Source organism: Chenopodium quinoa, unplaced genomic scaffold (assembly GCF_001683475.1).
Source record: "Chenopodium quinoa cultivar QQ74 unplaced genomic scaffold, ASM168347v1, whole genome shotgun sequence".
Lineage (NCBI taxonomy): Eukaryota > Viridiplantae > Streptophyta > Magnoliopsida > Caryophyllales > Amaranthaceae > Chenopodium > Chenopodium quinoa.
The window spans coordinates 226,856-252,187 of NW_018742271.1; the positions used below are offsets into that span (position 1 = coordinate 226,856).

Genomic DNA, 25,332 nt, shown 5'->3' on the forward strand with positions numbered 1-25,332 from the left:
CTAACGTTTTTTTTTTCTGAAAGAAACAAACGAAACTCACTAAAAGCTAAAAAAAAACATACTCTGTATATAACGACTAATTAATGAACTCAATATGACAATTAGAGGTGTTAAAATCACATCCGATCTGATTCGAAACCGACCCGAAAAATATCTAATTCAGATTTCGACTTGCATAAACACAATAATTTAGTACTTCATATAACTCAACTTTAAAGTTGCCCCAACCCGACCTGATCTCCTCATACCCGATCCAAACATTCGAATCGACATCCTCTAATGAAAATATTCCGTTTCTAATCAATTGAATAAAAGAACGACGACCCAAAATACCCTTTAACTATAAAGCTTTGCTAAAAGCATGTTCAATGGTTAACAAAATGAAGTCCAGATTATCACAAACGTCATGAACTATCATTAACTGGCGTTTGGTTTGCGCATGTAAACAGAATGAAACCTAGAAATAATATAGGACCGTAAAAGGGAAAGGATGACCGTGATTTCTACTAGTACATGTTTGATTTTGTTTCGAAAACAGGATAAAATGTTTGTAATTTGTTTATTTGGCTCAAAAAACAAGTGTCCAAAAAAGTATTTTCAGACATGAACATTTGTATAAATGATGAACCATGTTTCAAATTTAGCATAATTTTGATAAATACAATTATACAAATTATCAAGTTGTCATGTACACTGTACAAGATATATCTTACCAAATAACTTATGAATAATTAATTCAAATGTAGAGATCTATGGGGCATGAAATGGAAAAAAACGGGGAACCAAAGAAGATAGATGGAGGGTTGTGGGTAGTGGTGGATGGCAATAGCGATCGCTGATGGGTGGCTGGAGGCGGGCAAAGGTTCAAAGGAGGAGACAGCAAAGATTATCAGAAGAGGTAATTTAGTGGGGAAAGAGAATGCAAGAATACAAGAGGGGGTCGAGTAATCAACTTAAAAGACTTTAGGGGAAAGTGAGAAAATAAGGTGAAGGCATAACAAACTAAGCATAAAAACACCAAAAGAAATCAAGTCAATCATCATCTCTTTACCCTTAGATGAATACCTAAAACCAAATGGCCCCTAAACCAATACGGAGTATACAAGTCTATAACATGTTCACCTAGATAACATACTCGGTTTTCGGAGAAAGGATCCTAGGATTCTTACGTTGTAAATCAGCGCGAGGAATTTAGTCATGAAGAGCTGAAAACGAATCAAACTCTTGATATATTCAATCTTATTTATGATGTGTTCATGGTGCGAGAATTCCATTTCAGTACAGGCAAAAGGATATGATGCTGTGTTCATGCTGTGAGAATTCCATTTCGACACAGGCAGAAGTCCATCCTCATCTACAATTCTCCTGAACACAGAATGTTGCTCGGTTTCTTTTTTCTTTTAGATAGTAAGAAATATAAAGTAGATGACTATATATAATAATCACTTTTGGTTCATGCAGATTTAAGGCTTTGATTGATTAAGAAATACGAAGTATAAAAGAGATAAAAAAGGAGGAAGACAGACAACCTCATAACCAGGCTCATGTGGACAGCATCAAACAAGCATTGGATATGTTGTTTTCTTTGAATTTAGATAATCAGGCTGAACTACAAAACTCCTCCCTATTAACTTCTCCACAGGGCAAAATTCGACAGCTTCATTCTATCACTGAAACTTCTCCACCCCAACTACAGCACGCGATAACATTTGGAATTACAGGATGGAAAGCAACATCTATGCATGGCTGATTATAAGCTTTTACTTTCTTTACGAGATTGGATGATCTGACACTGTAAAAATATATTTCACCATCCGAGGAACCAGAGGCAAGAATTTCACCATCCAAGTTGAAACAACACTTGACAGGAAAACCAAAAACGCCATGTGATTCATACCTCTTGTACTTGTCTAGTCTGAATGGATGTTTAGTGGAGAATATAGCAATATAGTTTCCATTTGACTGAGCCACAAATGAAGGTTCGAAAGGATGACATCTAACACAAGGGCATGTATAAGCTTCCACATAAACCTGTGAACAAAGAGGTGGACAGAAACAAGTTACACACTGGAATTTCTCAGCTGAAAACAAAGAGAGCGAAGCCCCCTAGACATGCACTTTGTGAGCATAATATTTCAAAAACTTTCAAACACTGTCCGGTTACAAAAGAAAGGAACAAAACAAGAAGCTAAAGAGCAACCTGATTGGACAGAGGCACCTCCCGAGAAACATCCCAGACAATGAGAGAGTTCTCACTAAGATTGGTTTGGGATACATCGCTTGAAGAGATAAATTGCTTGCCATCATTCATGAATTCAACATCAAGTATTGGTCCAAGGCGTCGAACATACTCATGAACCACCTTTCCTGCTCGAATATCCCACAATTTCAGAAGCCCCTTTGATCCACCCGAGAGGAACAGATTGGAGTTGTGTGGATGAAACTTAATAGCCGTAACAGCCTGGTCTTCTGTAAAATTCTGAGTTTCCATACCCTTCTCGACGTCGACCAACCTTGATGAGCAATCATAGCCACAAGAAAGAATGAACTGTCCCTGAGGTGACCACCTCACATCTTTCACAGCCGCATTATGAAAACGAAATACACGTGCTTTTTTATGTTGCTCACTCCATACATTCCATATGTAGACAAAATTATCCATTCCAGCAGAGGCTAAAAGGTGGGCTGCACGCTAGATTTGATGAACAAATAAAAAAAAACCTCATGAGGCAAAATTTTGAAGCATAAAAGCTCAAGTATAGTATATAGATAACAACATTTAAAACACGTTCACCTAGTAAAGAATTGATCACATTCAGATTTACTGTCCGATTGGCATACAGATCATAGATTAAGGAAAATGAGTTTCGAAGTGATTTCTGAGACTTTTAAGACATCCCATTTGGCCATTTAGATTATAACGGTAATGCACCTCATCTACCTACCATGTGTTTTTTTTTATTGATTATCCTTACAATTCATTACCGCCTAAGAGCTTATGAAAAAACAACACTTGAGAAAATTATAATTGAGGACATCCACGAGAATATCATGTGTTTTCTATTGAGTTCCAATTGCCCTCTTGTTACCCCCCCCCCCCCCCCCCCCAAAAAAAAAAAAAAAAAAAAAAAAAAAACACCTTTACACTAAAGTGCTAGATCACTAATATATCTGTTGTTTATCTGGACTGTAGAGAAACAAACTCACACTCTTTAGCCTCAAAGGGGTGTAAAGATACCAGCCAAATCTTGCTAACTTAAATGATTGACCTTAGTGGCTTGCAATGAGACCCTTAAGATTCTAAGAAGCGTGGGTGGAAGGCACACTGACAGCTTGCCTTGATGCTAGGTGAGGTAAGCCTATGTAGATCATAATATAACCCTTTGTTGTGTGATAGGTTGTGTATTGCTTATGTAGATCGTAATATAACCCTTTGGTGTGTGATAAGTTGTGTCATTCGATTAATAAGAGGAAAGCTTAAGGGTATTTTGCTTGATGTTTGTAAATAACAGCTACAAGAACTACGGGCTAAGCTTAAAGCTTGCTCCTTGAAGAAGACTACAGCTACTACTACTCTACTACTAATTTCTCCAATTACATATCTACTACTGTTGCATTGCTTTTCTACTTATATACCAAGTCTTCCCTCATACAAAAGTACCCTAGTAATTAAAACTGTCATGTATTGCTAAGGTGGCTTTCACCACAGCAATTTGAATGCCACACTCCTAAGTGGAACATTAATTTTTTTTTTCTTCTTCCTGCTACAAGTTGTTACTGCTGCTGATCTTGTCTCTTGGCTTCTTTCTTGTGGCTGCTGGAGTAGTCCGACCCGATTCATAGCATCCCACAAGGAATGGTGGATGAGTATGAACTTCCCCGATCATGTATTGATAGTTTTTCAGAAAAAGAAAAAAAATGATTAAGACAAGAAGCAAGTAGGGATGGCAATGGGTCTACCCACCTAGACCCGAAATTTAAGAGGCGGACCCAGATCCGACCCAAACGCATTGGGTCCTAAAAAATCAGACCCTGACCAAGATCCATGGGGTCTAGCGGGTCTTGGGTCTTAAACGGGTCCAAAATAGGTCTAACTATAATTTTTATTTATTTTTTATAATCTTTTATATATATATTATAAATTTATAACTATACTAATACTTAAAAATAATTAAAGATGCATTAAAAAAACTTGTTCATAATTTTGACACACAAATAATTTGTTCATTAAAAAGTAAAGACAATGCATGAAAAAAAAAAAAAAAAATCTTATAAACTAAATTTCTTGGCTGTACCAACTTTCTCTAAAGTCTATCATCTCACCCTCTAATTACGTAGTATATAATTAAAGTATATCTGGTTAAGTGGTTTTTTTTAATAATATTATACCTGATATATATTATTATTTGTTAAAAAAAATTTAAAACGAGCCCACGGGTCAGATCAGGGTCGAGTTTGGGTCTACATTTTTTGGACCCAGACCCTAAAATATGGATTGGATCCAACCGGGTATGGGTCGAGTCCAAGACCCACTGCCATCCCTAGAAGCAAGGCCTACTTTATGATAGTCGTTAGTTCCACGGCTTTGGGATAAAATTCCAAACAAAAGGTAGTTCATGAATACTCCCTTATCATATTTTAATCTACCGAAAAGAATTTTACTATTTTTATGATGGCGTATTTTACTATTTTGTAATGGCGTTTTTAAAAAGGAGAAACATTTGTTTAAACCCAATTTGCTAGCAATATATGGTATTCACCTTATAATACTACCTCCAGTCTAAATTACTTGCAACTTTGGAATATTTTATATCTCACAAATAATACCCAAAGTTGCGAGTAATTTGGACCGAAGGTAGTATATGACTTCATTTTTTTTGTTTTTTTTTTTTTTAACAGAATGTAAGGGTTGGAAGAAGTGAAGAAGCTCAATTACAACTTCATAAATTCAAAAAGCATACGAGAAACGAGAGAGACAAGGGATCGGTTGGCTTTTTCCTTCTTATATACAAAAATAAGAGGGTGGCCACTTGCGATTGAAACAAAATTTTCATGTTGTGGATAAGATGGAAGTAGGCATTAATGAAAATGAAGATTATGTTCACAATGTATATGACTTCGATAATGAATTAGAGATACTTTAATGTTCATTACCTAACATTCACCCGTAGACCTACATAAGATTCATTTGTTTTACCATCTTCAAAAGTGTAATCTTTTTTAAAAAATTGTACAGGCTCGGCCTAAGAGAAATTGCCTAACCATTGTTTGCGTTGGACTTTGCAATTATATTCAACTGGCTTGACTAAGATCCTCCAAATCATAATATACAATCATTATTTGACAATGCGCAAAGTTTCATATTTACATTGCATTATGGTTTATAAAGCTCTTATCTGAGTCTTTGCAAGAAGATTCCTATTTTCACATTAAACAAATATACTACCATCTTCATTCTAGATGCTATATAAATAAAACAACAAATGCCAAGCAGTATGTTCCAGTTCCAAAGCAAAGATTTACAGTCTTCATCTTTCTTTTCTACCACAAATATAGACAAATACCAATAAAATCTACAAGGGATAAGTGATTTGGATGACTTAAACAAGATATGTTGATATTGAAGACTATAAGAGAAAGCATGCAACATTCATTATAGTTCTTCATTTACAAAACCTCACTTTTTCATTAGTTAAGAAATATTCATCAACCATTGCACCATATTCCTATAATGGAAACATAAAAATAGTAACACCATTTTTCTACTTGGTAATTTACTATGACAAATATTCCAAACACACCCCTCCTTGTTCAATTACTAGTCCACTACATCTTTACTCTACCACATCTCTCTACACTTCTCCACACCCCTTACCCCCATTGTTGCTCTCCATTCTCACTACCCACGGCAACGCAGCAACCAATCTCTTTTCTATCGGCACCAACACCAACACTTCCATCTAACCTCATCATCTTCTCTAATAGACCACCACTATTAACTACACTCACCATCTTCTCAGACGGGCCACAACCATCAACACCATATTCAGAGAACCACAGTCACCGTCATATATTGTGATTGAATTTGATTAATGATCAAATTCAATTTTTAAAAGCCATGATTAAGGCTTTATATGGGTATACAATTGTTTCTTCTCATTCCTTTTCTTGCTTTGTGAGGTTACTGGTTTGTATTATAAGGTTATTATTGTGGGTGGATTGAATTTTTAGGTCCACTTCCATAGTGTTTTCCAGTAATTTCATTCTGTCAGCGCTTTTAGTCTTCTTTGATAAGCATCAAAGTGGTGGGTGTTAAAATTATGTGACAATAGTGTTGATGATGTGTCTTGGTGCTTGGTGTTAGATGGTAATGGTAGAGTAATGTGACACTGGTGGACTAGTGGTGGTTGATAATGTTCTTTGGTGCTTGGTGTTGTCATGTTAGATAGCAAGAGTAATGTTAGTCCTTTTCACATCCTCACCCAAAACCTTAAAAAGTATGTCATATAGAAATGGTGCAATCATTAATGAACAGAGGAAGTATTAAGAAGGTCGATGTGTTATCCATATACTAAAAGTAGTCCAAAGGAAAAAGCAAGCCATTTATGATGAAGCAATTTTTCTACAACCTAGTACTAAAGTCAAAATATAAAAAAGGGAACTTAAAATCCTGACGTGGGGAAGCTATACCTTCAATATCTTGTTGATCTCAATGCACAAAAAGGCTCAGCGTATAAAAAGGCGCAAGGCACATATAGTAAGGCTCAATATCACAATGAGCAGGCCTCGGTGCACTTCAAGGTTTGTTGAAGTAAGGTGCATATATTAAACAATATAACAATTCTTGAAAAATTGTTGTGTGCCTCCTTCAGCTATACCTTAGTGCGCCTCCAAATTTATACAAATCATCTTCCACATTTCAACGTCATTTTCTTTTGATCCTAGTTTTTAAAGTTACAGGAGCAAGTTCATCCCAAATAAATCTAATGATACGTGCCAACAGGATATAAGAGCAAATGATAATCAACACTTTTCCTTATGACAAAAACTACAGCCACTGGGGGAAAAAACATTCTCTAAGAATGTTTCCTGTTAAATGTAGGTATGTAGGGTATTCTTTTTGAGAGAGATCTAAAATAGAATTATCTTCTTTAGACTTTTATAAAAACTCTTTTAACACTAAAGGAGCCACTTTACTAAACAATCTCAACTTATCTGGTCATATTAATCAAAATTGACCTCCTCAACATACACATATTAAAAGCCTTGAAATTTGATAACCTTAAATTACACTTTACTTTGAAATTGGCCAACAGTCCAAAAATACCATTCCCTACTCCTTTGCAAAGAAAAGGCTTCACCATCACCTTAATTTCTTTTACAATGCCAAATTTCATTCACCATTCAAAAAACTCAAATGCTACCTTGTTTTAAGAGCTTCAATGTCAACCCCAACTTATAGCACAAAACACACATTCTTCTCCATAAACAAAGAAAAACTCTTATCAATATTATTGTTAAACCTTAGGAAGTCTTGTTGAATAATTTTTTCTTTTTACAAAGAAGTCCTATTGAATATTTATAGCTTTATAATAAGCATAAGTATATTAACCTAATAAGAAAAAGTATAACACTAGAAAATTGATGTCAAAAATATGAAAAACCTAAAGACCTCCTTAAGGTTTTTTTTTTTCTTCACAAAAATTGGATATATACTCCCTCTGTTTTAAAATAGTTGCTCCATTTCTATGCACAGTGTTTTAGGAGAAATTAGGATAAAGTAATAATATATAGAGATAGTGGGGTTAGTGGAATGTAAATTGAAGAAAAGAGAATCTAAAAGTAATAAAATTGGGTCTCACCAGTTGAGAGAAATGAAATAAACATTATAAAAGCTTCCCAAATAAGGAAATAGAACAATTATTTAAAAACGGCCGCAAAAGGAAAGTGGAGCAAATATTTAAAAACAGAGGGAGTAGTACCATAGGGAAAAAGAATATCATAAACTCTTTCATGAAATCTCTCAAAAGAGCATAAAAAGAAGACCCACATTGGGTGATTGAAGAAACTCCAACCCATAGCCGAACAAGCTAACTAAAACCCTACATTATTGACTTTCTAGTTTATACCATGACCGGCAGTTTGGTAGAAGGGATATAAGGTAGGGATAAGGATTTCTTATCTTTCCTCACTTTTTTCCCATGTTTGTTTACAAGGAATTGAATTTTTCAGTGGGATGGGACAGGGATTAAATTGCTCCTTATCCCTTGAATCTTTTAACTGAGGGGAGCAGGTATAGAGAATGGGGATTAATCCTTCTCGTATCTAATTACCATTCTACCCATCATCTTCAACCTTAGACAACTCTATCAAGCATTGCCACCACGCTGGGCAACAACCACCACCACAGTGGTTAACAGAGGCAGCAACTGACGACCCCCACAACTCACGAAGGCAACAAAAAAAAAACCTACAATCAATGATAATTTGATGATGGAGTATTAATTTGTTAGCAATTTATGAAATTAAAATGAGAAAATAAAAGAATTAAGGGGAAGATGGAAGGAAACTGTGCTAAAAAATGGAAGTTTGGAGGGATGGTGTGAGTTGGTTGGTTGATGATTATAAAAGGGTAATATAGTAAATATGTTGTTCTTCTATATCAATTCCCTACCTTTATCCTCTTTCTATATCCTATCAACCAAACAAAGGATAGAGATAAAATAAATTTAATCCCACTTATTTAGTCCCACCTTTATCCTCCCTTTTTATCCCTCTTTATCCTATCCCTCATACCAAACGCCCCGTGATTGGAAAATAAAAAAAGCACAAGAAAATTATCTAAGTTTGCAACTACACGCCATTATAATAATGCCTTTCTTCAATTTTCAAAAATACAAAATGAGCCTACTAAATCAATTTACTAGGAAATGTATTCTTTTGAGAATTGACATGTGAAAATCCAATAAAACATGATCAAAGGCTCAAAGCATTTTGCAAGAGATACAAACTGATCTAATAGCAAATAAAAAAAAAATATATGTGATCATTTGTGGTTAATGATAGAATGTCCTCACGAATTTAGACTCTTTTGTTTTCACCTTAAACTTATAATATTCAATAAAAAAATAATTTCAAGTTCAATAGAAATAATATTTCACTTCAGCAGTACAAATAATTTACGATCAGTAAAAATAATTTTAAATACTAAAAATCAATAACTTTACAAAATAAATACAATAGAAGATCAATAAATATATACTTCCTCCGTTGTTATTTACTTGACCTATAGCCCTTTGGCACGCAATTTAAGGAAGAAATTAAAGAAGATTAACATAAGATAAATAAAAAATATTAATAGCATGAAACCCCAATTCATCCCTTTTATTGGTGGTTTTATTTTTTTGTATTAAAAATATCGTTTGTCTTCTTTAATTAACTCCTTGAATTGCGTGCCATAGGACTATATATATATATATATATATATATATATATATATATATATATATATATATATATATATATAAGTTTTACAAAAACAATTTAAGTTCAACATATATAATTTAACTTCAAAGAAAAATTCAAAAAAATATAAGTTCAACAAAAAAAAATTATTTTAAGTTCAACAAAAATAATTTAAATTCAATAAATAATATGTAAATAAGACAAGGCCTCACTAGTTACTTAGACTCAATTGTAAGGAGTAACCGAGTAAGCACTTTGCAACAAGTACATAATCAACAGTTCACCACCACCAATCAAGATAATAGTTAAACTTCGGTCTATGTTGCTCAAAATCATATATCGTATGGTATCCTACTTTTACAATTGGCAAAGCTGGAATTCAAGGCAAGGATATGGGGACACAACAAAATATATTAAAGAAAATTAATTTCCTAATTCAAGAGTAATTACAATAAATTGAAAAGGCCAAAGAAAATCAAAAGTATCAAATTCCATGTTAGTTAAAAGTTTTGAGTTATTAAAGTGTTGAAGACAATCAAACGAGAAATGAAAGCGAAGAGAGGTAAGAACAGGAAAGACTAGCCATAAAGTTAAAGTACCAGGTTGAATTTTCTCTCTTATACTACGAATTATTCTATTCTATCCCCTACCTATCCATGGATGATAAAATTATAAAAACAACAAGAATGTGAGTTACTCAATTCGTCACCACTCACCATTGTTAGAGAAGACCATAGGAAAGATAGTTGTAAAAACAAGTCACTTTAGCATGATAGGATACACATTCCATTGTTTAAGCAAAAAATTGGTAAATATTAACAACCCCCCCCCCCACCACCAAAATTAAAATTACTAGAACGACACGTTTTTTGAATTGCTTCCTCCTTACAATCAATCTTCCTTTATACTTACCCTATCAAATTTCCAGAACCCTCAAATCCTCAATACAAATTTCATACACATATCTGGTCGTGTCATGTTAACCTGAAGTGTTTTGTAGTACAAATCATGTAGTCTCCATTGGATTAGATATAGTGGCACCTCGATAATTCATGGTGAGTATTTTGTTCTTAAAGGAAACTTGAATTCCACCTCTTCTTTAAGGACGCGAGGCATATACCAAACATCCACCTTAGAACTAACACTGGGGAATAACTTCTAGATGAATTACACTATGGGAAGCTATCAGACAATTTTGAAAGATCGGAATGAGGAAATATGTGTAAGATTATTTTCAATTGGAGGCAAAACTACCAAGGCTCAAACCTTGGGAATAGAATAAAGACTAGATATATGGCAACAATAATTTTAAGGTTTGTCAAGATATTGTGTTTGCGTTCTTAAAAAAGTACGCCAACTCCACATCATTTTCATGATTCAAGTAATTTCATAAGCGTATACTTTTTATTTATTTATTTATTTTCAAACAGCCTAGTGTCTTCCCTATATAAAAACGCAAGAGACCACTAAAAAAATCTTAACAAATCTTTGCCTAACACTTTATCTTAAAAATCTTAGTTTGCTACACCAAAATCAAAGTCATAAAACAGATCAGAATGCATTTATACAAGTGATCATCAGTAATTAAGACCACTTGAATATCAACATCACAAGCCTTCTTCTTCTGCCTCTAATTAAAAGTTAAAACCTAAGCCCCCTAGCATATTCCACAAGTATCTAGGCCATACTTGCCAAAGGCTAAGCCAAATGAAAAGAAAAATTTATTACTAAGCTCTTTAAGCAACAATTGCAAGGGGCAATACATTTATACATGTTTACCCTACCAGGCTACCTGCACAAACTTAGATTCCCACTACTTGTCAGCTTTTTTGTCACAAAATCCATTTGCCAAAGTAATACACAACATAACATATCTTTAGCAACAAAAGTCGCACCCTTTTTTTTTTTTTGTCACGTAATTCCATTTGTCAAAGTAAACTATGGCATAACAACCATATCTGGCCCTGTCAAGTAAACCAGTCTAGTACACTCTTGGTTCAGGAACCGCCTATTTCCAAGCATTGTTTCTTCAATTGCCCAAGAGTCCAAACTTCCTACTCAAATGTCACAAAGCCTTGCAACTAATAAATTTCCTTTAATGCGTCAAGCCTCTACAAGTTACGAGGTCAATATAAAACCCATGAAATCACAGTTGATGCCAAAGTAGCCTCCCCTCCGATCCTAAACCCTAAATCCTTATTTCATTAATATCTTCAAGGGTGTCTAACATTAATGATAAATAATGAACTTTTTATGTATTGGGAAAGTAGGACAATAAAGAGGTTCAACTAGCAAAATTCAAAAAAAATTCCATATTCAGATTTAACCTATACTCTAACTCTCACTTCTCAACATGTATTCATATAACTATATAAGCAGCTGCTAATGGCCTGTCCTTAAGAATAGATTCACTGAAGCTCCAGTCAAGTAGCCACAAACCATAGCTATTCGAAAATGAGAGTGAGAATGTGTAGAGAGAGAGAGAGAGAGAGAGTATTTTCTTCATGTAAAGTAGGGGTATTTCTCATTAAATTTGAGCTCAAGTATTTTCTTTTTCATTTTTTTACAGACATTACAGTTTGCAGGTATGGAAAGTGGAAACACGTGTAGTTAAGAAACGCTTTGTTTCAAATGTGTTCTGTTGGGTTTTATAATTCAAAGAAATAGAAATACATGGTGGGGCGGTATAGTGCTTCGTAGGTGAGTTCCTGAGATAAGAAAATTTGGCATTTGATATCACTGAATAACTAATGCTTTTACATTTTTTTTTTTGAGATATCATAACGACACCACACATAGAGAAGCACACAGTAGACGCTTGGCCAAATATGACAATATCATGACGCTAAATGTAAATTAAGCCCAACTTACCTAAGTTACCGTACAAAAACAAATTCTATTGGAGTTCTTAACGAGTTGATACAATTAAAGCGCATCAAATGAAGAAAGGTTAACTTAATCCAATCCAGTAGAGGAAACAATAACTAACCATGACTTGTTGACCACTGCACAGCATTGACTGCTTTCACATGTCCATTTAAACCAATAGACAGCCTGAAAGGTAATTTGTTCTTCTCTGCACATGTATTTGTTCGCTTCTTCAAAGACAACAAAATGTCTGGCCGCACATATGCTGAAGAAATACTCCCTATTTCTGCCAAAAATAGAGCAGTGAGTGTGAGACTGTAACTGAGGTTTCAGTGATTCAAGTGTGGATAGGAAGAAAGTGCATTTGTTTTCATTTTTCATTTGTGCAATAAGTATTTGAGAGGATAAGGGGGTGGAACAGGTTAGATACAATAAGTATAAGAAGGGGGAAGCAAAGGATTACTATTGTGGCACTCTCACTTCAAAATAGAGAGAAAAAAATTACTTGTACACATTACTGAAATGGAAACTTTTTTGACAAAATTTCTTATAAGAAAACATATAATAGGGGACATATAATAGGGACCTTGGCCGAAATGATGGTGTGGTGTATGGGACAAATCTTCAGATCGATTTCTTTGTAGAGAAGAAGACAAGTGGCAGAGAAATAGAGTTTATTCTTGAGGAAAAAGATCTGGAAGAGGACGGGAAAGCAGCAGATTTTACTCGAATATCTTTTTACTTACATACATGAAGTCCATAAGTATGAGACTAGGTAGAATTGTTTCTGTCGTCTATTAATGAGCTTTTACCCTCCACCCAGGAAACCATGTTAAAAAAAACAAAAAACAAAAACAAAAAAAAAAACAAAACAAAACAAAAAAACTACATCCGTTTTTATTTAGTTGACATCTTTCTTTTATTACCCTTGCCAATGCACTATTTTAATGATTAATATCTCAAATTCTCGACAGTAGAAAATTATAAAAGTGGATATTAATAAAATACATTGAGATGATTCAAACAAGATCCCACTTAACTATATTTTATAGTAGCTATAAATCACAAAAGATAATCAAAGTGTAGTTTGCGAATAGTGTAAAAGTCAAATGGTGTACGGAGGTAGTATACTTTTAAAAGAAAAAAAAAAGTGTTTTGAATAACTTTAGATACACACAATAGAGTTGATGTATACAAGGTATATGATTGAATTTTTTATTACATAATTTTCATTAAACATTTCCCAGTCGTTTTCTTGTTTCAAGAATTACCCCTTCCCTGTTTCTGAGACCATGAATAGTTCCATGCTACCTGGTGGTACATGGTGTAGCAGTATACTTTTATACTAATTTTTTTTTTTAAAAAAAAAACTAGGAAACGAATTGTGTTCCCATAGACCCATACCCGTTCTACATACCTAAGCATACCACAACACAGGTAACAGGTAACACTAGTCTAGAGATCAAAATGTCCAGTCAATGTCATTGCATTAAGTTAGATAATGCGGCTTTCATCCCAGTATTTGAGTCCAGGATGTTACTTCAGTTCTTAATAATGAGTAATCTAGATAATAACAAGATCATAGCTGCAGGAGCACATATTTCATTCTAAGAGCACAAAAAGGATAGTAAGAAGAGGCTGGTTATGGAAAGTAATAAAGAGACCTGAAAATAGCGGTGAGGACATCATATCGTGGACATCAATGAATTTGGTAAAGAAGTCGGCTAGACAGAGGTGTGAGATGATAAAATGTGAACCAAGAATGGTCAAGTAAAAATGAACTCATTTGATTTGCTTCCTAGCAACTCCCTTTCTCAACTTCATTCCTTGTCTAGACTCATATTTCCCTTGTACAAACCAAACTTTTATTTTTATTCCCTTTTCTCGAATCATTTCCTATCAATTAATTAACTCAATTTCTTTCATTTTGTCTTTAGTGAGCCAAAAAGCCCCATAGTTTGTATTTCTATTCAATGCAATAGGTTCTTAATTCAAGGAGAGAAATAACATGAGAGATAGAATGACTTGGCTTTGAAAATATCAATTGAGGCATAAAAGGAAGCAACACAAGGGAGAATTAAGGGATAAAAGGAGAGGAATTTCAAAGATAAACTTTTAAATAAAATCATATGATGAACAACAATATAAGATTATTTTTTTATAGAAACCAAAAATGTTACTGAAGTAGCTAAACTGAAGTACATCAAGAGGATAAGATGTCCTCAATAAGTAACAGGTTAACACAAATACAATAAGTCCGATTCCTTTGTAATTTGTATGAATTGTATCTCCACTGTAGAATAATTTGGGAAAGCACCAGCCACCTAATCCCATAAAGAAGCTAAAAGGTTGACTTCGTCCCACGATGACACACTCACAGGTAGCAGCAATGCCATTAAAGATTTGCAGGTTCCGCTCTAGACCAATCCAAATATTTGAAGGACTTATCCAAGTCTCATTAGACACATCAAAAAAAGCCTCTCCAAAGGTAACAAGCCAATTGACAATTGAAAAAAACATGAGAGCATGGCTCGGCATTAACTCAGCACATCACAAAACTGCCATACGAAATAGTCAATTTGCTTTCCCTAATTTTGGATCAAATCATACGCACTAATACTTCCCAAGCTCATTGTTCACACAAAAGCTCACACCTTAAGAAAATCTTTCCCCTTCCAAATAAAGTTTGCTATTGGAAAGTAGGACACTAAGGAGGCAAATTTAGATAAATAAGAACCTCAAGAATCACCTAAAATTTTGCTCATTGTCTTAACTTGAAATTGTTATCTACTTCGTTTTTAATTCCATTTGCAACGCCAATCAGAAACCAAATATATCACTCGATCACTTCGAGCCTTCTTCAACTTTTTATACTAATCTTATACAAGTATTTCTCGGTCCATAATATCTTCTCTACCACCAATTCTTCCAAAAATGCAACTAAAATCCATTCAATCCATCCTTAATCACTACTGACTAGGCAATCATTTCTCAACCCTAAAGTATCGGCATCATTCCGGTTATTTACCTTCCTCATCATCTCACAATTGGTCATAAACACACAAAACGTTCGACACTCGAAATCATAGTCCATCTAACAATTAATTCTCTTTCAACATCTCAATTCAAGAATAATTCATGCACAACCATAAAAATACATAAATCAATCAACAGCAACTCAAATAATTTTTTCCCCCAAATCTATTTTTTTTTTTCAATTCTAGGTTTTCCACAACAATCAATTGAATATTACCAAAAAAAATTACAGAAAATGAGAAAAACATACCAGGTGAAGGAGGCAAGGTAGGAGAAGGCTCAGCATGAGTGGTTGAAGCAGACGCCATTAGAGCTTTCTCTCTCTTGGAGATGTACCTACCAGTACCGGAAATCGGAGCTCCGATTTGAGAATTCGGAGCCTGAAAAACGGGTTTGTGAATTGGTTGATAATAGGGTTTGGGCCGCTTCGATGGAGGAGGAACGATTCTGGAAGGTTTGATTTGTTGTTCATCTTCATCGTCAGAACTATTTGAGTAGGTTTTGCAGAGAAGATCCATTTTACAGAATCCGAATGAAGTTTTTGATCGGATTGCTTTGTTGGAGTGAGGAAAGAAGGGGGAATGTTAATGAATGTAGTGCCCTAATCTTGTCTTTCAGATAGCACCCGTCGGGGCGGCCTATGGCACGACACAACCCGTCATGAAATAAGAACGACATAGGTTGTAGGCGCAAAGTAGGAATATCATGGTGCGTTATGACTGAGCCTTAGACATAATTTTAGGAGAATTGCAATAAGGTATAGTTCGGCAAGAACGACATGGTACAGTAGCACTCGAGTTTGGGTAATGCACAATCTACAATATATTTTGAAAACTTGTCACTCCACTATATTAACGAGTTGATTCATCTATGGATTTAGGCTTTAAAAAATGTGGTCATGACACAAGACACGACTTAACACGACCCAGAAGCATCTTGACTTAGGCCTATCATCATGGCTTATAATGATTCATATAAGTACTACAAGTTAAAGAACGTGTTACCTACTTTCCTAAATATATCTCACATTTTACATTTTCACAATTGTCACACACAAAATCTTTAACTATTAATAACTCTAATTATAACTGTTAAAGGACCAACTCAACCACCAAAAGCTTAAGCTCATGGTTGAGGCCCAGGAATATGTTATATACTCTATCACTCCCCGTCACATGAAAGGCCCTTTGGGCTTGAAATGTGGATGCAGCATAGGCCCTCGCATACCCGGCGCGAATTAATTCCACTTTTAAAAGAGGGGTGGATGAGATTCGAACCCGTGACCTCTATGTCACGTTGGCTCCGATACCATGTTAAAGGACCAACTCAACCAAAAGCTTAAACTCATGGTTGAGGCCCAGGAATATGTTATATACTCTATTAGCTCATGGTTGAGACCCAGGAATATGTTATATACTCTATCAATAACTATAGAAAAAATATATATATAAATTAAGGAAAATTTGTCAGGAAAAACCTTTTAAAGTGACCTTTTAGTTAAAAAAAAAACCTTTTAAAAAAGAGAAACCTGTTTTAAATTTTTTTTTATTCAAGACAGCCAATTCCCACTTTCCGACGTTGACCACCTGTTTTCTCACATGTGCGTGGCACATGACTTCTAATTTCCTAATGACACCCCATTTTCCTAATTTCACACTCTTTTCCCTCCAATTAAACGCTATCTCTCCTACTCTCTCTCTCCTTGTCTTTATTCTATATATTTCATCTCTTTCTCTGCTCTGTGTTCTCAAGCCATTGCTAGAGTGCAGCTAATTTGAAGCAATTGAAGGCTTTCCCACCAATTTTCGACTAGAGGTAAGTGTTTAATTAGTCTAGCTCTAGTTTTTTTATTCTTGATTGAAAATTAGGGTTTTTTTTCTCCTTTTTAAATTTTCTTAATTATGCAGCAAATATGGATCGAGGAGGTGTTATGAGGTGCGGTTGTGGTTTTCCTATTACGAAGAGGACTTCATGGACCCATGATAATCCTGAGAGGAAATTCATTGCATGCAAAATTTATGACCATGAAACTAGGCAGAGGGGTTGTGACAAATTCAAGTGGGTTGATGAGGGTATTCTAGATTGGCAAAGAGATGTGACTAATGTCATTGATGATGTTGCAGCCATGGCAGAGAAGATTAATGGCCTCGATTCTTGTTCATACAGAGATTAAAGATAAGGAGAAAGAGTGTTTAATTTGAGGAAAAGAGTGTGAAATTAGAAAAAATGGGGTGTCATTAGGAAATTAAAAATCATGTGCCACGCACATGTGGGAAAACACGTGGTCAACGCCGGAAAATGTTTAGTCAAACGTCGAAAAATGAGAGTTGGCTGTCTTGAACAAAAATAAATTTAAAACAGGTTTCCCTTGGCAAAAAAAAATTTAAAAGGTTTTTTTGAATAAAAAGGTCACTTTAAAAGGTTTTTCCTGGCAAATTTTTCATAAATTAATTATGAAAGTATACATTGAGATGAATCTTACAAGAATCACATGAATTAATTTTACATGCATATAAATTATAAACGATGGTCAATTTTTAAATAGTGTCATAAATCAAAGTAGAAAGAACATTAAGCAATGGAAGTAGTATACAAGCTAAGTACAATAGAAGGTGATTAAGGTTTATTAGCGTTGGTAAGTTACAACCATAAATTTATTGTAATTTCACTAATTTTATTAGTTGATCATATGATTGATTTTGATTGCATGACCACTACCTTACCTCATCATTGTCTTTGAAAGAAGTAGTTGAGGCAATAGTATGCTCAAGTTTTTTGAAAAACAACTTAACCACTTTAGTCATTTGAATCAATCTATTCTTTATTTTTTTTTTTAAAGGAGTTAAATAATAATAATAATAATAATATAAATAATAATAATAATAATAATATAAATAATAATCTAATCTAATCATATAACTAATATATAAAGCTAAACTTTTAGTCAGGCGACGAGACAACGACACTTGGCATTTTAATTTTTCGCCAAGTGTTGCGCCACATAGGATAGAGTTATACAGAATTCAATTTGTAGGATAAAAAAGTTCGTTAAGAATTCTATTTTCAATCAAATTTGGATATAATTTTAGGATAAAATTGTTAATTTAGAGTTTTATTTTCGATAAAGTATCAATATTTACAAATTAAATTATAATTTTATTCAAAAAATAATTACATTATAACTCTCATAAATTATCATATAATTTTATTTTTTGTATCATAATATTTTTTTTGAAGCAAAGGAATTAGTTCAAAATGTACCACATCTATTATTTATAATACATACTAATCAATTAAAATAAAAATACTTCAAAATCTAATATAATTTTTTTAATGTGTGAAAACCTACCTATCAATCGGCTCGGATCACGAGTCATTTCGAACAGGGTCATTATTTCAAGTTACGGGTCAAGAAATATTTTCACCAATATTATTATTATTAGTAGTCATTACATGCCTACTATATAGTTTAAATTGTCACAAAATTAAAACACATAATTTCCTAACTAATTTGTATCAATGATATGTTTTAAAATTTGACATATAAATTAAAAATTAATTTTAGAATTCAATAAACAACCCGGGCATCGCACGGGCACAAAACTAGTAATATATATATAGCTAATATATAAAGCTAAACTTTTAGCCAGGTGACGAGACAACGACACTTGGCGTTCCAACTTTTTGCCAAGTGTCGTGCCACGTAGGATAAAGTTATATAAAATTCAATTTATAGCATAAAAAAGTTAGTTTAGAATTTTATTTTCAATCAACTTTGGATAATTTTAGGATAAAATTGTTAATTTAGAGTTTTATTTTTGATAAAGTACCAATATTTCATATGTACAAATTGAATTATAATTTATTCAAAAAATAATTAGATTATAACTCTGATAAATTATCATATAAATTTATTTTTTGTATCATAATATTTTTTTGGAGCGAAGGAATTAGTTCAAAATGTACCATATCCATGGTTTATAATATATTCTAATCAATTAAAATAATATACTTCAAAATCTAATATAATTTTATTACTGTGTGTACACCTGTTAATCAGGTCGGGTCACGAGTCATTTCAGACAGGGTCAAGAAATGTTTTCCACTAATCATATAACTAATATATAAATCTAAACTTGTACTTTTAGTCAGGCCATGAGACAGCGACACTTGGCGCTTTAACTTTTCGCCAAGTGTCGTGCCACGTAGGCGACATATAAGATTTAGTATGACACCTCTAACGCTAGATAAGAGAATTTAAGATAGATTTTTTTAAGATAAAAAAGTTATTTAGAGTTTTATTTTTGATAAAAAGTTATTTATAGTTTTATTTCTTATAGGACTTCTAATTTTCCATATGAATAAGTAGATTGTAACTTTAAAAATATATCTTATAAATATGTTAAATTAAATTTATATCATAAAATTTATAAAGTTGTACAAAACATGACTTATTTGTGATACACTTTAATCAACCAAAACAAAACTTGGCATTTTGATTTTTCGCCAAGTGTCACGTCATGTAAACAACAAATATGAATTAGTGTGACACGCATAAGATAAATAATTATAACTTTTAAATAATTTTAACACAACTTTAACCCGTCTTTATAAGTAGCGAATTAATGTAAGGATTTTTAAAACATAAAGATATATATTGCGGAGGGAACTCAGAGCATCGCCCGGGGTACGTACTAGTATTATTATTATTAGTCATTACATGTCTACAAGTTTAAATCGTTACAAAAATACGTCAATTCCTAACTAATTTTGTATCAATGATATATTTTAAAATTTGATATATAAATTAAAATATATCTTAAAATTTAATAAACAACCCGGGCATCGCACGGGCACAAAACTAGTATATAAATAAAGGGGAGTTTTTTTCCGAGTTTTAGAGAGCCATGTAAGATTTAATTTTTTTAGTGCGCCACGTAGGAATATAAATTTTAGTGGTAGCCAATTAATTAAATAAGATATTATTAATTTCTTTTAGAATTAATTAATTCAAATGTCACGTAAGAAAAATTGACGAATGATATTTTTAAGTTTAAATTGATTAAATATAAAATATTATCTTTTGATATTAGATATTTTATTTAAATATGTAACAAATTAGCACATAAATACAAAAAAAAAAATAAAAATAAAAATTTCAAACAAACCGTGTATCGCACGGGCTTCATTTAGTATTTATGAGTATAGTTTTCCTCTCTTACTCCTAACATTCAATAATGATATCTTAAAGCCGTTTTCTATTAACAAATTATTGGTAGATACCTCAATTAAATAAACATAATTAAAGTTGTGGCTATCAAACATTAGTAAAGAAGAATATAATGAATTTCTCATGAGAAACTACATTATAAAAATAAAATATAATTATAAATCATGGTTACCAACCCCACAAAGGCACTAAAGTATGAAACCTTAGAAGAACCTATCCTTTTATTCAATAATGAACATAAAGACCAATTTATAGGAAAGCCATATAGCTTCTTTTTCAGTTTTTTTCTTCCTAATCTAATCTAAATAGGTCAATTATACAAAGTATCAAAGATTAGAAGACAAGAACAATAATGGCCACTCAGGAAGAAAATATTTTTCTATACAATTATTTATATTTTATTTTAAAATTATAAAATATTTTACAAAAATAAAAGGTAGAAGAGGACAAAACATAAGAACAGTCTTCAACCCCATGCTTTGAAATAATGTAATTTAGGAATTATAAAAACAAAGTTTGTGATAAGCGGGACCCAATTAGAGGCTTATCAAGGAATGTTTCCTAAGACCAAATATTTATGTCAACCACACCTGAGGGAAGAAGGGGTTGACGAGTTAGTAGGTAACATTGACAGGAAGGACTCCACTAATAGTCAAAATTGTTATATTATTTCACATGTTAATTGTTATGGGATGAACAAGTTTACCTTCATATTATAGGTGGAGCACCCATTAAAATCATCAATTTACTAGAAGTCAACCGACCTTAGCTACACCTTGGTGGTTGAATGATTAGTTTGTAGTAGGTAGGTGTTGCGACGACGTCGCAAGTGTACATTAGGTAATTTATAAAAAATAGGCCTTAGCTACACTTTGGTGGTTAAATGATTAGTCCGTAATAGATAGGTGTTCCGATGACCGTCGTAGGGTACATTAGATAATTTACTAAAAGTCAACCGACCTTTTGGCTACACTTTGGTGGTTGAATGATTAGTTCGTAAGTGGTAGGTGTTTTGGTACGTAACTGTTACAGTCTTGCAGATGTGCATTAGTTGAATGAAGACTGAGCAAGAGTCATGTATGTCCAAGTGTATACTAAACTTGTTAAACTTTCAAGACTTGTAGGTTCTCGTAATAGACTGAATATTATCTTCAACCAATATTGTAATGCAACCTTTTGCTTTAGTATTCAATGAAACTACTAAATTAATTTTTGTAACGAAAAGTTAATTTCAACAAAAATAAGTTTAGCTCGGTAATTTAAGTTTTAATCAGTAAAAATTAATATCAAATTTAAATTAAAGAATAAATATAATAAAAATAAATTATTTTCAGTTCAATAAAAAAGTTGAAAAAATGGTCTTATATGTATTATTCTTGGTTAATATGTTTAGTAAATTATATGCTCTTATTAATGTCCTCGTCCATATATAATTCATACTTTATTTTGGACTCTTGTTAATTTTTTTTTTTATTTGTTACAGAAATAACTTAATAATAAATAAATAAATAAATTTTAAAACAAAACTTAAGCTAATGGTTGAAACTAAGGATTGGTTTTTATACTTAACCATAATTAATCGAGGAAAAGTTAGTTTTTGTTTAGAATTTGACAAGTTTCACAATTGATTTTTACTTAGCTTAGTAAGAAGTTTAAGATAAAGATTGAAAATTTAAATTTACTTACAAGATCATCGATCCTTAGTGGAATACTAAGAAAATTTCTATTTAGAATATAATAAAAGTGATGACAAAGACAAATTATGAAAATGAGACGTGTGCACGTGTCACACACTATTAGTGTATGGGGTCATTGATTGGTTATAGATTTGTTAGTTTGGGTCAACGAGTCAAGTTCAGATTCAGGTTAGATCTCGATTTCAGATCATGTTAAAAATCTGTCTCAAATAGTGTAAAAATTTAATATCATTCCAAGATATGATATATGGGTCAAATTCAGATCATCGTCCAGGTCTGGTTTAGATTTCTCTCAGTAATTTTTGGTTAGGGTCGGATCGGGTAATTAAAATCATAAATTGACAGCTCTATTGTTATAATTTGATATATATATATATATATATTAAAACTCATGGCAAGAATTGTAATCATGTCATGTGTCATTAGTTTTGCCACGTGTCATCATGATGTGGGGTCATGTCATATTAAAAACGATCATCAATGTTTCCTCACAAAAATTTTATGTTCATAAATTCTATATTTTTAATTGAACTTATATACTACCTCCGTTTCGCATATATGCAACAAACTCCCTTTCACATTCCCCAAGACAAAATTTCTTAAGCAAAAATTAGTAAAAAAAAGAACATGTGATTAATTGGATGAGAGAGAGTAAACACCACCTTGTAACTCGCCCTCTCACCACCACTAAGATCTGAAACACCACCACCCAAAACCCACCCGACCAACTCACGCCACCACCAATTAGCTTGCACCTCCACCCAAAAACCCACCCAACCAATCGCACCACCACCCAAAATCCACCCAACCAACCCGACGTCCCGACTAGCCACCAATCAACTCGCATCGTCGCACCACAGCCCAACAAAACCACCCAACCAACCTGACCAGCCACCAATCAACTCGCACCACAACCTAACAAACCCGACCAGCCAATGAACCCACCAAACCAACCAACTCGACCACTACTAATTTAGATCTGAAACCACAACTTACCACCATCCAATTTCGATTTTGAAAAGGGGAAAAGAGGCGGCGGCGACGACTTTGATAAGGGGAAAAGAGCCGCCGGTGGCGAACTTGCGAGGTAAAATATTCGGTGGTGCGGTGGATAATAGAGAAGATAGAAGAGAGAGAACAGAGAGAAGAGATGGTGTGGTAGGTGGTGGTGCGGTGGAATGGTCGGTGGTGTGGTGGATCTGGGTGGTGGTGGTGGTGCGTTGGTTGTGCGAGAAGAGAGTGAAGAGAGATGAAGGTTGGTGCTGGTGGTGGTTTACAGGGAGGAGAGAGAAAAAATGGTGATGGTGGTGGTGGATATGGTTGTGAGGGAGGAGAGAGAATGTGGGTTAGGGTTTTAATTATGGATAAATTAATTTGGGTTAAAGAATTAATATGTTGTTTATTAATGTTAAGTGTAGTTTAGTAAGGGTATGGTGGTAATTTAACACAAAAAATTTTACTAAAAGAGGAAACTTTTTTTTTGTTGCACATAATATGAAGCTTTCCTAAATGGAAATTGTTGCAGATAATGTGAAACGGAGGTAGTATATACTTCAATATAATCTCATTATTTCATTTATCCATTCATAATTCATACTTCGTATATGTTATATGTATTTAAAATCTATATATCTAAAACTCATGGCAAAATTTTTAATCATGCCATGTATCATTATTCTTGCCACGTGTCGTCATGACTTGATAAATGATGTGGGATCATATCATATTAAAAATGATCATCAATGTTTCCTCACAAAAATTTATGTTCATAGATTCTAAATTTTTAATTGAACTTATATATATACTTCAATATAATCTCATTCATTCATTTACCCATTCATAATTCAAATATGATACATGTATTAAAAAAAAAATGCTTATAAAAGGTGGTTTTTTGCAAAATTTCCTTTTTTTTTTTAAAAAAGGAAATTTTGCAAAAAACCACCTATTATAAGTATTTTTTTTGTAAGAAACCACCTTATAATTTTTTTTTTGCAAAGACACACCTTAATCATTTTTTTTTTTTGCAAAACCATACCTTTATGCCGGAAAATAGATTCAAACCCTATTTTCCGGTGTTGACTACGCCATCCACACCCACGAAACTGAGAGTGGAGGGGAGAAGGGTGGCTAGGGCTATAGAGGAGGATTTAGGGTAGTCAACGTCGTTAAAGGGGTGTGTTTAGGGTGGTCAACGCCGTAAGAGGGGGTGTGTTTATGGTGGTCAACGCCATGAAAGGGTGGTTTGTGGGTGGGGCTTGGGAGGGAGGTGGTTTCGTGGGTGGGGCTAGGGAGAGGGGTGGTTTCGTGGGTAGATTGGGGTAGTCAACGCCGGAAAATGGGGTCAAACCTCATTTCCGACATAAAGGTATTGCTTTGCAAAAAACAAAAAAAAAATTGATTAAGGTGTGTCATTGCCAAAAAAAAAAATATTATAAGGTGGTTTCTTGCAAAAAATTGCTTATAAAAGATGGTTTTTTTGCAAAATTTCCTTTAAAATATGTAACACAAAAATACATAGCAATTTCAAAACCACAACATCTGTTTATCTTGAAATTTTTTTTAATGATAGATAAACATTCCTTTAACAAATAAAACAAACTAATATGAAGTATAAAATTTAGGTTACTACATATTTCTTAATAAATTTTGATAATGTTTAATAATATTTACAAAAAAAAAAAGTTTATATTTTTAAAATTATAAAACCACTAATAAATTTCACTTTAATGTATCATAATATTTTATATACAAAAAATGACTCGGGCATCGCCCGAGCCTAAAACTAGTTATATAACATGTATAAAAGATGATAGATACGCAATGAGATTATTGATTCAAATGACGCTTATGACAATGCAAATACGGAGTTGATACTAGTAGGCCAGGGTTGACTATGCATAATTGCATAAATAAAAGTTACTGTTAATGAATCAATGTGGTTGCTATTCAAGCTATTAGCTATATTTAGAAAGGTTACAGTTAATGGTTTATTTAGGCCAGGGTGGGGATTAGTTACCATCTATGTAAGACTAT

General features: G+C 33.2%; 1 protein-coding gene across 1 annotated transcript; it reads right to left on the reverse strand.

Annotated features, from left to right (window-relative positions):
* Nucleotides 1-1,412: 1,412 nt before the first annotated feature.
* Nucleotides 1,413-16,033, reverse strand: LOC110684395 (WD repeat-containing protein 25-like). The gene is made up of 4 exons (XM_021860854.1): nt 15,620-16,033; nt 12,455-12,619; nt 2,201-2,685; nt 1,413-2,031 (listed from the first exon to the last, which is right to left on the reverse strand). The coding sequence occupies exons 1-4, from the start codon at nt 15,885-15,887 to the stop codon at nt 1,660-1,662; spliced, it is 1,290 nt and encodes a 429-aa protein (XP_021716546.1). The 5' UTR covers nt 15,888-16,033; the 3' UTR covers nt 1,413-1,659.
* Nucleotides 16,034-25,332: the final 9,299 nt, after the last annotated feature.